The sequence below is a fragment of the Rhipicephalus microplus genome, chromosome 4, assembly GCF_043290135.1.
Source record: "Rhipicephalus microplus isolate Deutch F79 chromosome 4, USDA_Rmic, whole genome shotgun sequence".
Lineage (NCBI taxonomy): Eukaryota > Metazoa > Arthropoda > Arachnida > Ixodida > Ixodidae > Rhipicephalus > Rhipicephalus microplus.
The window spans coordinates 88,450,068-88,468,118 of record NC_134703.1 but is presented as its reverse complement, the minus strand read 5'-3'; the positions used below and the strand labels follow the sequence as shown (position 1 = coordinate 88,468,118).

The window sequence follows — 18,051 nt, the reverse complement described above, 5'->3', positions numbered from 1 at the left end:
CTGAGTGCAACCCCATGGTAGCACATTGTAAGTGTACTAGGAAATGCATATCTATAAAGACTCTCAGAACTTGAGTTCTTATGAACTGCTGTTGCAGGATTCTGTAGCAGAGAACAGGTTGAAAGAAAATGGCTGAGGGGGGGGGGGGGGGGCACTTGCTAGGCTATTGGCACACATGTCAAATCTAGCAATACAAAGGGCGGGGGGTGCATTCTTGCAATTTTACAGTAAGTAGTACAAGCACACAGGTTATTTATTATATATATATTTTTTAGTTTTCACTGAATGTAGTCGCTGTAGCCAGAAATCAAATGCACATTTTCACGTTTGTCAGTACAACACCCTAGCCATTAGGTTACAAAAAATAAACTTGTACTTCGGCGACTACTGTGCACTGGCATAGCCAGAGGACATTCAACCCCCCACCACTTTGGAAATTTTCATTAACGCATACACACACACAAATACAGAAGCATACACAAACATTCATTAAGTATAATTTAGCCCCGACTCCCTCCAACCAAAAAAAGAAATTCTGGCTGCACTACTGCCATTGTGGGTAAATTGCTACATTGCTAAATAAAATCTTTATTACTGTCTCTGACAATCACTTCCAATATTGTGAAGTGCTCATATTAAGCGCCTTCAAGTAGTGCTATTCCGCTTCACGTTTTATTGACGACGTCAGAGGTACAAATACCTTGCCATTTAGGGCTGGGAATGAAAATTTTTCGAGCTGCAGTCTTACGCTTAACCATACTGCATCAGCAAGTACCCTTGATACCTCTTTGTCTGAAGGCATGAGCCACAAACAGAAATTCTTCTGTAGTGCAAAAGGATGAAAAATGACATTTTTCTGGATAAAGTGCTCACAAGTGGTGATAGTTACATCTCTGCAGGTAAGCATTTGTAACAAACGAAAAAGTGAAGTCACTGAAAGGGATTGAGAATACATCATCAGAAATGCTTTTTGCAGGCACTTGAAAAAAATTTAGGCACTAAACGAAAAGGGATGGGAACAAGTTCACTAATGAATAAATATAGAGACATAATTGTGTTCAGTGTTTATTCTGTAAACTATGCACAACTTATTCACCTTTAGTTTAGCACATACTACTCACTTCAGCTCAAGATAGTTAACAGAAATCTAGCAAATAGACACCATAAAGGTGCATCATGAAAAAGTAGAAAACGTACGATAATGCTGATCACTGGCTAAGGTGGCTTGATATCAGCCTTTCCCGAAAACAACATATTGCCCAGCTACTTTTTTAACATGCACACGCCAACATTATGGTATATGATAATGTAAGCCCATCAAGCCTAGCAATTAAAATTATCAGTATATTTCTTCAGCCCATCAAGCCCAGCAATTAAAAAATTATCAGTCGATTGCTCCAGCACTCTGCACAATAATCTCATTACAGCATGTCAAATTTACAATGGAGTGCAAACCACAATGCAAAAAGAAAGTTTTTGTTTATCAGAACAAGTCATATTGTTGGAAGCAATACATTGCAAAAGGTGTGACACCCAATATCTTCAGTTTTTTATGTGCCAAAGTGCTATCAAGACAATGCTACTTTTCACGTAAAGACAAGACTTGATATACTGTTGCTGATTGGCTCATTTTTGGGTATTGTGCTGAACACCCAACTCTTGCTAGAAAGTTGCTCTGAGGGGCCTTACAATACTCTCTGAAAACATCGTTTTTTTATCATGTGGCATGTATACATGTGGTAGTGTGAACTATTCAAGGAACCTTTTCACACTTTTGTAGCAGCAACTTGTAGACAACCTTCGATAGATCACCAGAAACTGATGAAAAGGTGTATTGCGGCAAAGCTTTGCGAGGGTCTTGCAGAGTTGGACGACAGATTCGTCAGATTGCTAAGCAGCGCATGGAAAAAGTTGGAGATTTCCAACAGATAGTTTTTGAATCACTGGAAACTTGAGCACATCAACAATGCATGCAGAAATCAATTTAGCCCTAGAATTTTTTTGCTAGATCTGCTTATGCTTTTTGTAAACTGGCACAAGTTCGTGAACTTAAGTTTTAATATTCATGCGTTTTACCATGCTAATAATGACCATTGGTTCTAGGACTCGCGACACTGTTGTATACAAGCCAAAACAGGTTGGTTTACCGTGTGTGAGAAAAAGTAGAGGGCCCCTCTACACAGCTTACAATTCCCAAGACATAGGAAAGTTGTTCAGAGATTCTTTGAACACAACAAATGACATGCAAGTTTATGATCCTAGATAGGCGTCAAGCAGTAGTTTCATTTTTGCCACGTGATCTTGATAGGCAGTTGCCATAACCGTCCTATTTGTAAAGTAGGGATGAAAGCTGCTCTCTACATAACCTTTCAGAACGTCTTGCAGCCCTCTCATTACTCTAGTTCTCTTCATTTATCAGATGGGTGATTACCATCCTTTGAGCCAGCCAGTCACTATCTAGGTGTCCAAAAATGTACATCGATACTCTGGACAATTTTGTTCAAGAGGCACATTACTTTTTCTTCCTGTACCACCGCCTGTGCAGCATTTTGCATCTAGTACTAGTACTTTTGCCAGAGAGTGGGAAAGACTGGTTTTATGAATGAGCATACTTCACCAAACTGGTATCAAAAGGTTCAAAGGAGTAAGCATCAAACCATTGAATAAGTTCTACATACTTGGACAATGATTTGCAAGAAGTGTGGATAGCTTATTCTGTTATACATCCAACACTGATCAAAAGATCTCCAAGTTCGTTCCCTGGATGCTATCATGTGAATGACAAAGCAAATGACCTTTTGGTAACAAAATGTAGGAATGGAACAGTCTCTTCTATTAAAACACAAAAGTATGCATATGTGATTTGTCTGGGGGCACAATTTGTAGTGACAAATTTGTGAAAATGATGTGTTTACAAACATACATAGTAACATGCCAAAGTTTCAGAAAAAAATAATAAAGAACTCAAGAGCCTTAAGGCATTGGCTTCCTAATGTTTTCAAAATTTTCAAAGCCCCATATTTATTCATTGTGAAAGAAACTATTAAAGTATAACAAAATCACAGTAACACTTCACAGCTTCATCCAAGCAGTGGCTCAGGTAGAACAAAAAAAAGAAAAAGTAGCCAAAAACAAGCTCGCACATCTTTGAAAGTGCACTGGCACTTAGAAACGCGTACACATGTTGCTGTGCCAAGTCTTCCTGAGATGATGCAAATCAGCATAAAAAGACAATAAAAAGGAAAAAAACTGAGCATTAACAATCACAACCACTTGTTACCAGTGCTTGCAATAGCTGGTAAGGAAAATGCCAGCCATTTGTTTCTCTATTATGTGTCTATGCATGCTCTACACAGAGAGGCAAGTATCATCATTCGATAATGTCCCTCCCAGTTTAAAATTAACTACTGTACCAACTGACACTAAAAATAAAGGACAAAACTAAAATCAAGAGACAAAATGTCTCGTTGAGCACATGCAGACTTTCTTGAAGCCAACTGACAAAACTATAACCTACAAGTGGTGTGTTTGTTTCCTTTGTAAAAAAGAGCTAACATTATCTCCATGGTTTGAGCTAAACTTAGGCAAAGCACACAGGCCCAAAAGTAAGTGACATGGTAACTCAGTGGTGATTAAGTAGGTAGTAATAGTAAAGTGTGCATTGTACATTGAAGCAATCAATGAATAAAAAGAAAAGAAAGGCGATCATCCAACCACTTGACAGCCACCTCGCACCAACTAAAAGTTTGCACATCGTTGCATTACAAAGTGACTCTTTGTGTCTTTGTAGCGAAGAAGACTGGCGTTTCATGCTGTTTGACCATCCTACTTGAATGGAGCACTCCATTGGGAATTCATCACACATTAAGCCTCACCCAGGTACGCAAGGTACCGCGTCATGAAGCGAGGCAACAGTTGAGGCCATCCACTGTTTGGACTACTGAAAATCATTTATGTCTTGCACAACTTGCACAGAGCTGCTCCAGATTGCGAGACAATAATTTAATGCATAGAGAAGTGAGATGAGCAGGCTTACATAAAGCTGTATTTTGCATTCTCAAAAAGAAAGAAAAAAGTGCTATTGAAAAGCTATCAGGAGATTTCTCACGGCCGTAAAGAAGTCCTCTAAGACGCTACTAGATCCACAGTGGCCTTCATCAGCGTCTGCATGATTATTGCTTTCGCATCTCTCTTGAACAGCTGTCTGCTCAATCATCTCTGAAAGGTTCAAGAGTGCCACAAACACAAGTTCAGACACACAACTTCACAGACTGCTAGTCTCACTGTATCCACCTAGCGCTCTCAGAATGACTTGCTTCAGCACCCGCACACGTCCCCGTCACATGGTAATGCCGAGCAGTTGTTTTGTGCAGTCTCATGCAGAAATCACAGGATGTGAACTTGGCGTCAATATAGACAAAATCTCTCAATAAGGTAATTATTAACTAATGAAACTGTTAGAGATGAATGCCCTATAATCATGCTAAGCTTCAAAAATCCATGCCACATATCGCGTTCTTTGTGGGAAGTTCAATTCGGATAGTCGCTAGTACTAGCTAATAGGAGCTAGTGATACTTTGACATAGCTTGTGCTTGCTCATAGAGCTTAGAGTTCTCAATGCTGCACCACACATACCCATTCTCACGCACAGCAAATAATTAAAACTGTCAACTGATATATACCATCAGTTATAATTGAAGTAATGCCAATATTGTGACCACTTAGATTAGCTTCCATGGTTTCTTCTTGAGCTGCTGTGAAGGAATGTTTTTTCTTCAACTAAAAACTAAGTTTTACCTCAGCAGAATAAAGCAATCAGCTAGTAGTATCTTGGGAAAGTTAAGTTAAATCAACAAAAACAACGTACATCCCATAATTTCTGTGGTCGATGGGTGAATTACACTACCACGTTGCATTTATTTATAAGTACAAAAGAAACTGTAACCACTATGTTTTTTCCAAGTAGCATCTTGCGAGGACTGCATTCCATTAACAATCTTTATTAATTAAAGGAACACAGGTTTGGCACCACCAGATGCCTGAAACTAGTAGATGCACCACTAGTAGACCAGATGTATGAGACTTCTAAACAGACACTTTTAATGGCACAATAAGATATATAGAAGACCTGGTCCTGGATATTCCTGCTCCAGCACACTGTAACGTAAGTGTGGTTCGATTGATTAGGGCTTGTTAACTCAAGTTTTTAGCATTATGATTAAAGACACGCTTGCCAAAGACGAGTCCTGTTAATTCAAGATGCAGATCCTTCCACTCTACTAGCTGTGAAAGCACTATGCAAGTTGGACTGTACAGAGTAGTGCCTAGCCCTATATGCTCATCCATACTGTTTAGCACTATCTATTTGCAATTCCATATTGATGCAACAAACCGAGATGGCCGACACATGTATTCAGAGAATGCAGCCTTCCAAGAACATTTTGTTTTCTTTAAAGCTTAAATTGCTTCTCCAACTATAAGAATGATTATAAGAATATAAGAATGTAAGAATGATTATACAAAATGAAAGTACTCAAGATTGCAAGTTATGTAGAATTACTATATCGAATAGACTAAAAAAATGTGTGAGGAACTTTGTGATGGATTATCCATTCAAATCGTAGGTTATAAGGAAAGTATGATGAGCATAGCCTCTTTCTATGGGGAATTTTTTTTTTGTTTTTTTTTCAGAAGGGCTTGGGCATGCCAAGAGGGCCTGCATACAGTAACAATCTAGCCTGGCCTGATACTTTCCATTATTGCCTAATGTGAACTGTGAACTCTTGAGCTACAGGACATGCCAAGCTAACAAGAAGTCCAAAGCTCCTGTATGGCTTGGCAATGTTGCTGAGATGCCATAAACAGCAGCCATGTGACGGGGACATTATAAAAGGAATATATCACATAACACCCTGTCAAGAAAAGGCTGTTGCCAGTGTTGTGCGAGTATCTTGGATACGCAAAAATCATTAGATACTGCTTGATAGATAAGCACACCTGTATAATAAAAAAAAACACCACTGATAAAATGAAAAAGTTGTAAAAAGGTAGCTGCACGCAAAAATGCATATTGAACAGCAAACCATATCTGGCTCGCACAGCAAGGACATACTTTGGCATGAAGGACTGACTTCAATGTCTGTTCTTGCAGGTGATCATCTGCAGTAAGTAGCACACATTATGTATCTCATTCGTTTGTGAAGCTCGTTGGTGTAAAAATAGTGTTTTGATTTATATTAGTGTAACACAAATGTAAAAATAAATAGATCACATAGATATCTTTCACAGCAGATAGTTAAACAAACACAAGTAAAATCCAGGGCAAAGAGATTGTGATGCATGTTACATACAAGGCAAAAAAAAATGCAGTGTATAGGAATGTCATTACATAATGCAGTGCAAATAGAGTTCTCAAGGACTGGAAATTAAAACTGTGCTCGGGTAGCCTAAGCCTGTTTACACCACTACCCACAACAGTACATATATGTGCGAATACATTACGATGATTATGCACAAGTTCTGCTAGAAGTTACAGAAGGCAATTTACAGCAGAGCCTTTTTTCTCACATTCACACAGCATCATTCATGTTGTCTTTATTCAGAGGATGCCAACTAACCTGCGACACCACGGCCTCGGTTGGCACAATAACCTATCAGATCACAAATCCTACCAGTGAATTTGTTCAAATGAGAGGGCAGTTGCACTGCAATATCAAACACACATATCTAATCAGAATGGTTAAATCAAACTACTTCCGCATAAATTTCTACAGTAAGGATTTCAGTAAACTGGCATGGTAGTGCTTCAATTGACCCCACTTTGCACATCACAGTATCAACTTCACTATCAATATTTCCAAGACACAGATATATGAAGCCAGCAGAAACCTGTGAATCATACATATAGACGTACTCGGCAAGTAGGCGCCATGACCACCACCTTCAAACTCTTGGCAACATAGATCAATAAATAAGTGAGAATAGCCACCTTCGCTTCGTTGCTTTTCATAAGTGGCACAGTGTTACAAGTACGCAGTGCAGAATTTACATATAAATGCAGTTTGCTAGCGATGCAAGGTGCTCAAAGCATGGATCCTAACCATCCATTTCTTCCATCCTGCAATGAATAGCTGTCTCCACAACCTCCAGGCTGGCATAGTCAAGTTCTTTGATGAGGCACAGCACGGCTGAAAGTATGTTTGCATTCTGTGCGGGCAAAACGAGAAACGTTCAATAAAATGGCAGAAATAGCAGCAATGAAAATGTAAACATCTCAGCAAAATAAGCCCCATAGGTACACCATTTAAGTAGTATTGTAATGTATCACACCATTTTCCTATCAGCCTGTACATTATTAGAATTCAAAGTTTGTTTCCTTCTTTCTCACACAAAAAAAGAGATCGAGAGCTAACGGCTGGGCAGCCTGACCGGAGGTCTTACTTTTATGTGTGTGTTTGGCATGTATGTACAGTCTCAATTTTTATGAAAGGGAACACGGGAACGCGTGGCCTGCGCGCTCTGGCAGCTGCTGGCAGCATGTTCAAGCGGGAGTGGGAGCAACCACAGTCTCTTTCCGCGTTATCTCGCGGCGAGGAAAACAACTATTCGTTACTGATATGGAACCAGCGGCCAGATTGTGACCCCCTCCCCCTTCAAGGCAATCACGCGAGAGCCGGTAATCTGCTTCAAGGGGGAGGAGTTGGAATCTTGCCAACATATATCAGCAATGAATGGTTGTTTCGCTCACCGCGAGATGACGCAAATAGAGACTGTGATTGCTCCCACTCCCGCTTGAACATGCTGCCAGCAGCCGCCGGAGCGCGCAGGCCACGCGTCGCCGTGTTCCCTTTCGTAAATATTGAGACTGTACATATACACTAGACTCTCGATAATTAAAACTCTGATAATTCATACTTTCGGTTTATTCAAACAAAATTCCAATTTTTTGGTTGGCCCTTTATTCTTTCAATGTATCTTAATTCAAACTCCATCATTCAGTTAATTCATACCTTTTGCAGTTACATACCAGAAAATATCTTCTGCTTTCCCACTACTATTTAAAAAATTTGCGTGCTTATATAATCCTAACAGTCTAAAAATGAAAAGTAAGCACCTCAGGCCTAAAAAAAAGGATTTGCTAGTAACCAAATGTTTGAAACAAAGCACATGCATGGTAATCCGTGATGCTTCTCAACTGGTATAGAGAGCTTTGTGTTGAAGGCACATACCTATGGCAAAGAAGCAGTTGGCAATTCACGATTTCTTTAAAAGGTGTGATAAGCAGTAAATTGCCAATAAACTTGGGAACCTTACACCTATGCTTTCTGTTCACTGCGTACAGTTAGGGTTTAAAAATACCTGAAAAATTTTAAATGTGATAAAATCATTGCCAAATCATAATGTGTGGTGTCGCCTCACCCATAGTCATCTATCTGAGAACTTCTGATAATTGAAACTCCTTGATAATTCAAACAAAATTCAGAGGTCCCTTCGAGTTAGAATTAACGAGAGTCGACTGTACATGATTTACAATACAAAGAAAAGCAATAGTTAAACACAATACACAAGCACCTCACAAATATAGACTTCTACAAATACTATTTTATAAGTCATTCTAAGATGTGAGGGCTAAGTTTTGTTGTTTGAAACGGGGTGCATAAAAATCTTTAATGGGCTCACAATATTGGCTCTGCATGCGAGTCTAAATACCGTTACGTTCCGCACAGAACACACAGGCACTGCAACGGAATGTGAAATTGAACGAAATGGACTTAAGAAATATGCCGCCTCAACCTGATGTGTGAATGAGCAAATGGTTTACTGGGAAGATGCATTTATGCCTGGACCGATCATTTAAGCAGCATGCCTGCTGCAGCAGATCGTCACTGCCATAGGCGTGCGCATGGGTGGGGTGGAGGCTGCCACCCAACCCCACCACAGCCACCTAGGAAGGGGAAGGGAGGATGCAAAGTCTGCTCCATACATTGGCTTAATAGGAAGGGGGTGTGCTGCTATGGACTTTTGTCCCTCCCCCTCCACCTGAAAGGGAACCCTACGCATGCCTATAGTAACAACTCTCTTACCACACACTCGCTGCAAATACCAAGACCCTCCAACAAAGTTATGAGAACGTTTGATACCACTGACCCTGTTCTTGCCCCCTTTGGGCAGCAGGCGAGTTGGAGAGCCCTTCTCAGCCTTGTGCGACCTGTGCACCTCGGCATACATCGTGGCGCCACCTCGCACACTGCTGTCGGCTGGCGGTGGGGACATAAGTGCATCCGATTCCAAGGAGTGTGTGTGCAGGTATTCCACGGATGAAAACCTTTTTGGCCAGACATTATGTTGTTGGTAGTAAGAGAGAAGCAAGAGAATATATTCCACTTTCAGCACAGCACAAAAACAGCTCTGTCACCTTAAAAATGGAAGCCCATTTTTAACTGAACACTTACGGCAGTACTCGATACCGATCACACATATGTGATGTAATGTTCAGCCATGTGCTCGGCTGCAGCAATGGGCATCGCTGAGCAAGCATGGTATCAGAATTTATGAACACACTTCACGACAGCTCGGTATCGAAGCACATGCTGATGGTACACATGTAATGTAGTAGTACTGCTTATGCTGTTGCAGCCAGTAGGTATGCAGTGCACATGAAACCACTAAGAAAACTGAACAGTGCCCACATCTAAACATTGAGACAACACTGTAAAGGCACGTAGGTGCAAGCAAGGAATCAGCAACACAGAACAAAAAGAAAACTAATGCCAACAAGATGTTCTATTGGATTTATTCATTAGGTTACATACTAACAATACAAAAGGGTGGCAGTGAGAACATGTACACCTATTCCAAGGACTCCAATAAATCAGTTGATAGTGTTTATGTTGTTTCTTCCTCTACCCTTGTGTAAGCATTTGCACACACGGCACACGTCTGCAACCAATACCTACCAACTAGCTAACATTCTATTGTTTAGGCCACAAACATTTCCTTTACACATCTGTGCATTTATTTTGCCCCATTTTCAGCACACAAAATGATGAGACAAATTTTTTGCAAAACCTTTCACTACCATTGTTCTTGATGCAGCTTCAGCTTCAGTGAAATAAATGAGTCCCCCATACTAAATTTACGAAAAAGAGGGAAGAATGGGAAGGAGTGAAAGGTAGAAAAAGCCTTACCGCCGAGTGTCGCCCAATTGGGCGTTGGACTGCCTTGCAGCTGCGGAATCATCACCTTCAAAAAGTGCCACTGGATCGCAGGTGATTTCTGCACTCTTGCGCAGCCTGTATGAAAACAAATGACCTTACGTACATTGTCCCAGCATTGCTAGGAGTTAGCGTATGCTATGTGCACCCGTGGCCTGCTCGATTAATGCCTCTTAGAAAAAAACCACGCTTGGAACATGAGCTGCGAACATGCTGCCCTACCGCCTGATTTTACCCGAATTTACCCCCCCCCCTCTGTACGAAGCCGAACGCCTTTGACTGCTGCCCCCTGCAGACATAGCAATGCTCTGACAGTGAAATAAATGAGCAGCTGTGATTTCACGTGACAGAGAGGAACGGTAATGTCACATGACTAGGCGGTACGGAGGCGAGCAGTTGCACGCGGGAGCCGGTCGCAACACGCGAGAGGAGGCATGGCTTCAGAGATTGCACACTAGCAGGAAGCTCCCAATAGAAAAGAGAACGATGTTCCAGGCATAGCTTTTTCTAAGAGTCAACGCCTCCATATTCCCTCAGCTTTTACATAAAACTATTGGCACATTTCGCACGTGAAGATGTTCTAAAAAGAATATTTGGATGTATCTATGCTTACCCTAATCTAGTGGTGCAACCCAAATCAGCTATACAGGGGTGATTTTTTGCTGTAAATTTAAGCTTGCCGGTACTCGATGGAAATGTTTCCCAATATTCTCAGTAGTCATTGTATGGCAACCCCATTTTGCTTAGTAAGATTTATGATACTTTAGTTAAATGTAAAGCTGTCCGAATAGAAAAATTATGAATGAGAGCCGAATTTGAACACTGAAGTGTGAGTGCGAACCAAATACAACATTTTTCAAATATTTCTTGAGTACTTTTTGAATACTTTAAAGCAAGATTTTAGAAAAGAAAGTTAGAGAGAATTCCTAAGCATACCGGGAAACCGGAATATAAGTCGAGATCTTTTCAATAAAACAATGAGCTAAAGTCGCCCCTCCTCTTATATAGCGGTGTCTAGCCGACAGAGCACCGCTGTCTGGCAACATGTGGCTTGCATGTGGATGAGAAGCTGGACACTGCCATATTCCCAGTGAAATCCAATAGCAGGTTGTTGTTTTTTTTCTCTCTTGTCTACTTTTTTATGTTTGTGATTTCCCTCCGATCTGTTCTAAGTTCTCGCTCCGCTTGACATTGTGTTTCATTTTAATGGTCTTTTTTTCGTTCACTGAATATAAGTAGCGAGACGAGGAGGCAGTACTCAGCTGCGTTTAAGCTAGAGGTTGTTGAGTTCGCAGAAGCGAATGGGAATATGGCTGCTCAGTGCCGCTTTGGTGCATCAGAAAAAAGCATGCGCTATTGGAGGGCGCAAAAAGGGAAGCTGCAGATGTGCAATCCTCGGAAAATGTCCTTTCGTGGGCGAAGAGCGGTTCATCTGCAGCTGGAAGATACGCTAGGGAACTTTGTGTGAGAAGCTCATGCATGCTCGCTGCCAGTGACCGTGGATACCATTCGCAAGAAAGCTGTGAAACTCGCTCGAGAACCTGGGCTCACGAGAGAAGAGTTTCGTGCACCAAACTCTTGGGTGCGTCGATTCATGAGACGCAAGGAATTTTCTTTCCGGTGACGCACATTCATTTGTCAGAAGTTTCCAGACGAGTTCGAGAACAAGCTTATAAACTTTCAGGGCTTTGTGAACCGGATTCGGGAGCAGAACAACTACATGATGGGGCAGATTGACAATGCTGGTGAGACCCCCGTGTGGTTTGACATGCCTTCATCGACCATGATCATGCAGCGTGGCGCCAAGGATATGAAGCTGTTGCGCACTGGCAACGAGCACTCGCGCTTCACCGTCATGCTGGCATGCATGGCAGATGGTAGAAAGCTTCCACCCTTCATCATTTTCAAACGTAAGGCAATGCCGAAGGAAGTGTTCCCGCCCGGTGTTGTCGTTCGCGTCAACAAAAAGAGATGCATGGACGAGGCCATGATGCTCCAATAGATACGAGTAGTCTGAAACCGTTAGCCAGGTGCACTGCTACGTCTTTGCAGCATGCTGGTGTTAGATGTGTTTTGTGGTCACTTAACCGACGCTGTAAAGCACGCACTGGGCGATGGAAAAATGGACCTCGCCGTTATACCAGGTGGCATGACGTCCACCCTACAACCGATAAACGTTGTGCTAAACAAGCCGTTTAAGGACAGAGTGCGGCTGGAGTACCAAAAGTGGATGTCCGGCGACAACGCAGTCACCGACGGGCCGCCTACAGAGGCCTCCGCTTGCGACTGTTTGTGGCTGGGTGCTTTCCACTTGGCGTTCCTTGCCAGATTCCATGGTGGAAAATGCTTTTATGAAACGGTTCATCAGCAACTCGCAGTATGGCATGGAAGACAACGCACTGCGGGAGGCGGCCAGCGACAAACTCTCGTCTTCAAAGACAGTGGTGCTTCATCTGACGAATAAGAACAGTTGCGATGGTGGTTGAGGGGAGCTCTGACAATCGGGGTGTGGTGCGCCCAATTCGCAAATAAATGTCATTCGGCAATTTTGGGTTGTTTTCCTTTTTTTTTTTTTCGATAACTTGAACTTGGGGGGTAGACATATAGTCCCACTCGACCTATAGTCCGGTTTATATGGCATTCTTATCAGATAGCAACACGAAAGGGTGTCTTTTTGCCACTGCGACAGCTTAGCTGTAGCTTGCATTTTCACCAGCGATGAGACAATTTGTGACCAATCATAATGAGAACTGCCCAAAGAAGTGCTCAATGGTGTCTTTACTGCCAATTAAATCCGTGTAACTGAAAAATGTGACTGACCTTCGGCCTGAGTGATCTATCAACGTCTGGACCCTTGCGTGAAATGCATGCTGCTCGGCAGGCGACATGCCCTGGCACGAGGCGTGGCCATCCTGAGGCATGTTGGGGAGCACAGGAGAGCAGGCAGCTTCGGCAAGCCTGGGGGGATCTTTGCAAAGTGGGCTGCACAATATAGAAAATAATTACATGTGCCAACCATCAGTGATAAAGCCAGGGAGAGGTTTCATCACCACCATCGACTTGACTGTGCCCACTACAGGGCATAGGCCTCTCCCATGTTCCTCTAATCAACCCTGTCCTGTGTTTGCTGCTGCCACGACATACTGGCAAACTTTTTAATCTCATCTGTCTACCTCGCTTTCTGTCTACCCCTTGTGCATTTTCCTTCGCTCAGAATTCAGTCAGTTAACCTTGATGAACAGCAGTTATACTGCCAACGTGCCACTTGCCTGGCCCATGTCCATTTCTTTCTCTAGATTTCAACTATGATGTTCTTAACACCTGTTTATTCCCTGACCCACTCTGGGACCACCTGTAGGACATACTCTGAGAAGGTTCGTCCCCTTTTTTTCTGCCAGTATTCTCTTTGACATCTTTCATACAGAGCACAACAGGCTAATTTAGAATGCACAAGTCTTGCAGTCCGAACTGTGTTGGCAATGTACACCAACTGCACCTTGTTTGACACAGCGCACATCTAATCATGCATCATCGGTGTAGTGCCTGTGTAAATTTGAGGCTACTTCAAACCATACGCATTCTTGGCAGGCACTATTTTTATAGTCCAGATCACACTGCACCACTGTTCTAGAAAACCGTGGCGACCTCTGTGCTTATATTTATTACATATGCACACGTCAGGGTGTGAGTGCGCTTGGCATGCACACACATGTTTAGTTGTATGTGTGTGCTCCCCAGCCACAAATTTACCTGCCACATCTATGTACACATTACACACAGACAAACATTTATGAGTGTACACTGCAAGCATTACAAGTCACACAATGAAGCAGATAATGTATAAACCGCACCTCTGTCTACAGAAAACAAGAGTAAAAAAATGTTTGCAATGTGCAAGTATAGCATGATCTGTGCAATGCATTTTGCTATAATAATAAAAAAAAAACTTACGCTAAATATGGAAGCACATTTGCTCACAGCATGTGCACTGCTGCAGGCTATATGCCACAACGATATGGCGAGTGCACATTCTTAAACACACAAGTCACCACCCCATCCCCCCTCATTCCCCAGGCAGCTGATATGATTACAGAAGCTGGAGGGGGATAAGAGATAACAAAATGCCTGTGGTCACATCTTTTAGATATTCAGAACATAATTGAAATCTGACCAGTATGTGTGATGAATGCTAGTGTACAAATATAGCAATAACATTTCTAAACCATTTTTCCATTTGTAAACTGACATGTGATGAGCATGGTGACCCAATTATGCAGGCTTTAATAAGTTTAAACACATAGACAGTAAGTGCAATGAACAGACTTTTTTGCACTGAATGTTATGTAGAAGCATCAGTGTCAAGACAAAAAAGTTACGGTTTACTCTGATCCATTCACATCTTACACAAGGGAGCAATGAATGGCTACTGAATACAGTGCGTCTACAGTTTGTTTGGAGTGACATGGTGGGACTATACTATTTACTAACTGCAATGGCTCTACTCCGACATGAGCTGAAGTGTAACGATGCAGGATTCTTGGAGCTCTTCACCTTTTGTACAATACTTGGACCAAGACGCTGCCACAAAACTAACAATTGCTTCGCTGTGGAAGTACAGAAAACCTAGAAATAATGGTAGCAAAATTACAGAGGTGAGAGACATCAGTTAAGAGGATGGTGCAGGATGTCCCTTCCCTCCTCTTGCCCAGCTTCAGTGCAACGTTGTATCAGGCATTGACCTGAAGTGGTCCTCACAGGATTGAATTCTTCGTAATATTTAAATGCATTTAAATAGTTCTCTTCCAATCACCTCCTATATATTAGTAGATTAACTACCAGTTGTACCTGGTTACTTGAGGGCTCTGGAAGGCGGCTGCCCTGTTTGGCACATTGGCTTCTGTGGCCGGCATTTCCACTTCAAGCTCCCTCGGTCGCGAAACATTGCTGTACTTGTGGTGTCCGTCCTCCGAGCCATTCTGATGCGCCTGTGGTGGGCTGAACTTAGTCGACGGCTGGTTGACACTGGACTGCTGACGATTGTTGTGATTACTACTGGGTGCCGTCGGCGGCGCCTTCTCTTCGACTGCAGCAGTGTCGAGGGTCGGAAGAATAAGCACGGCTCCTTGCACTTGCGCTCGCTCCACCTCGTGACTCTGAACAGCTGGCAACAAACAAACGAGGCAAATGAAACAATATGAATTGGGAGGCGCAAATGCTTTGAACTAGAATACCCAACAGGATTCACAACTTATTATACATGCCTTATTCAGCATGAAGGCCCAATGGGAGTATAGAGGTTGGGAAGAGGAAAAGATGCTATCTCTACAACCCTTAATGGAAGCCAATCTCAGCACAGAAAGTTCAACATACCCCACTAAGATTAACACTTCTCACTTACTCGTACACTGTGCAACGTATGTAGATTTGCTGGCGTACTATTCTATAATTAATTGATATCAAAATCAGTTGCTCATGTACATTAGTAGAAAGTATGCCTTTGCAGTCATTTGCCTGGTTTTTGACTGGCACAACTAGAATCGCACATGACAGCAGTTCAAAGTGTTCATGTGACAATGCTGGATATTAAGCATTTGCTTCCCTCAATTTAAAGCAAATATTCAGCATTGTTGAACAAAATAATTAGCTTGATTTCGACTGCACCACATCTGCACTGCATACCACCCATCAGGTAAATGCTGTTCAAAACTGAAGCCATACATGAACATCTAGAATCAGTCTTGCGTGCATTTTCATGAGAACTATGTTGCAGTCTCAACCTTTAGAGGAGCAAGCGGAATGTTGTCCTGTGCATATATGCATTTACCAGTCAAACAAAAAGAAGTATGGACCACTTCTTTAGAGTTTCTTTACAATTTATTCATATTCTAGTTGAACACCTACTTAATGTTAGTGCTTTAGTGAAGTAACTTGTAAACATGCCAAATTTACTGGGCAAAAGTAGCATTTTATGTGGCTCGCAAGATTGTTACCTTTCATTTATAGGTTGATTATGTACACACTGCCAAGCCTTTTATATTTACGTAATCCAAGCACTACACCTCACAATCTTGCCAATGAATGCCAGTAAAATTGCAGTATTCCACATACTATGACTTTCACTGAAACTTCACGAAACTGTTGCGCATAATCCATTCATTTATAGGTTGATTATGTACACACTGCCAAGCCTTTTATATTTACGCAATCCAAGCACTACACCTCACAATCTTGCAAATGAATGCCAGTAAAATTGTAGTATTCCATATACTTTGACTTTCACTGAAACTTCACGAAACTGTTGCGGATAATGTTACACTATCCTAATAATGTGTGTGCATAGCAGAGTTCAGAGCTGAAGTGGTGTCCTTCCAAATTTTAAAATTAGTTCAGATGTTCTATTCTTCACCATTACGACTCTTTATTTTTTCTTGGGTTTAGAAAACAGTGGGGGAATAAAAAAAATGCATAAGCACATGCTTTGCTAAATGCCACATCCATAGCACTAAGTAAAATAGATGAATCTTATACACAAAGATGACCGAAGTGAATATATTATGCATTGCACATTAATTAGAAGCATTGTTTCTAAATTTGCCGTGTGCGCCATAAAAGACCTTTTTGATACATGTCAGAGCCGTCACAGATAAGAGATATGAAGTGAATTGGCGCTATATTCTTCCTGTGAATCACTTATTTACATGTTCAGTTCTACTGTTACATGCCAAGTTCCAACATGTGCGGATTTTTCCTAATTATTTCACTGTCAGATCAACATTCACCAAATCTAAGCTAGCTACGTGCAGTATGTATGCGCACGCTTTTAATTTGATCCAGGTGAAAAAGCGAAAAAAACTCACTCTGATTGTCGAGTTTCTGCAAATTGGGCAGATGCCTCAACACCGTCATTCTGTAGTTGTCACTTTCCGCGCACGGGTTGTCGGCCAGCCAAAGATTTTTAAGTTTAGGAAGATCTTTCAGGTAGAGAACCTCGTTCAGGTCTCCAATGTTGTTCTTTCGTATGTAAAGCTCCTGGAGATTCTTACAGTGTGCGAAGTCTGCCAGTGTGCTGATATTGTTGACGCTGGAATAAAAGAAACAGATAAGAGGCGAAACGGGAGCACAGAAAGCCGACGACATTAAACTGGGGCACACAAGCCCCAGCGCAACTTATTGTACATTTTCTCGAAGGAAACGCACCTTAACGAAAGGACTTCCACGTGAGACATCTTTCGCACGATGCTGACATCCTCCAGCTCGCTCCCCCTAAAAATCGATCTCCAGATGTTAGACAAAACTAGCGCACTGACTTGACAGGTCGAACTTACCAGCAGTTTAGTTTCCGAACGCTCTTCAGATCCTGAGCTCGCGTTCGCGACAGAACGCAATTTTCCGTGAGCACACTCATTGCCGATCTCTTCCCGTGGCTCCTACAAACAACGTCGAAAGGACGCTGCTTTACGGAAGGTAAAACAGGCACGCGAAAACAGCTATCCCGAATTTCTTACCTTCTAGATCATCAACAGGTCTCGATAATCCTAGACTACCTTGACGCTGACGACCATAGCCGAAGGCACCCGGTAAGCCACCCAATGCACGGCGCCACTACACGAGTAGGCGCCGAATAATGTCCGCTGGTCCAACAGCGAGGCGATTTTCGATTAACGGCCTTGTGTATACCATGTTAGGCAATGAACACGGACACGGTGACCGACTGGCAGTCATCGCACGAAGGCTACACCACACCGTCGAACAATTTCACGCGCTTACCGCAGAGACAATGTTCATTAGGAATTTAGTCCGCATTGCTAGGGCGAAGATAAACACAGCCCTCTGCAT

The 18,051-nt window shown here is 42.2% G+C and overlaps 1 protein-coding gene across 2 annotated transcripts; it reads right to left on the bottom strand.

The window, feature by feature from the left end:
• Positions 1 to 6,841: 6,841 nt before the first annotated feature.
• Positions 6,842 to 18,051, bottom strand: LOC119172197 (uncharacterized). 2 transcript variants are annotated; one of them, XM_037423225.2, is made up of 9 exons: positions 17,721 to 18,051; positions 17,541 to 17,642; positions 17,413 to 17,478; positions 17,073 to 17,296; positions 15,061 to 15,376; positions 13,036 to 13,197; positions 10,189 to 10,293; positions 9,149 to 9,326; positions 6,842 to 7,207 (listed from the first exon to the last, which is right to left on the bottom strand). In XM_037423225.2, exons 2-9 carry the CDS (start codon positions 17,618 to 17,620, stop codon positions 7,097 to 7,099), a joined length of 1,242 nt encoding a protein of 413 aa, XP_037279122.1. In that variant the 5' UTR covers positions 17,621 to 17,642; positions 17,721 to 18,051; the 3' UTR covers positions 6,842 to 7,096. The 2 variants fall into 2 exon arrangements, with proteins under 2 accessions (XP_037279122.1, XP_037279123.1); XM_037423226.2 differs by having other exon boundaries at positions 17,541 to 17,668; positions 17,721 to 17,846.

What these genes read in the sequence shown, in the direction of transcription:
- LOC119172197 (XM_037423225.2), bottom strand. Translation starts at nt 17,620, where the DNA reads ATGAGTGTGCTCACGGAAAATTGCGTTCTGTCGCGAACGCGAGCTCAG. An exon ending in CAGAGCCCTCAAGTAACCAG is followed by an intron (nt 13,198 to 15,060) that starts GTACAACTGGTA and finishes TATATTGTGCAG; the next exon opens with CCCACTTTGCAAAGATCCCC. An exon ending in CCAAAGGGGGCAAGAACAGG is followed by an intron (nt 7,208 to 9,148) that starts GTCAGTGGTATC and finishes TTGCCCGCACAG; the next exon opens with AATGCAAACATACTTTCAGC.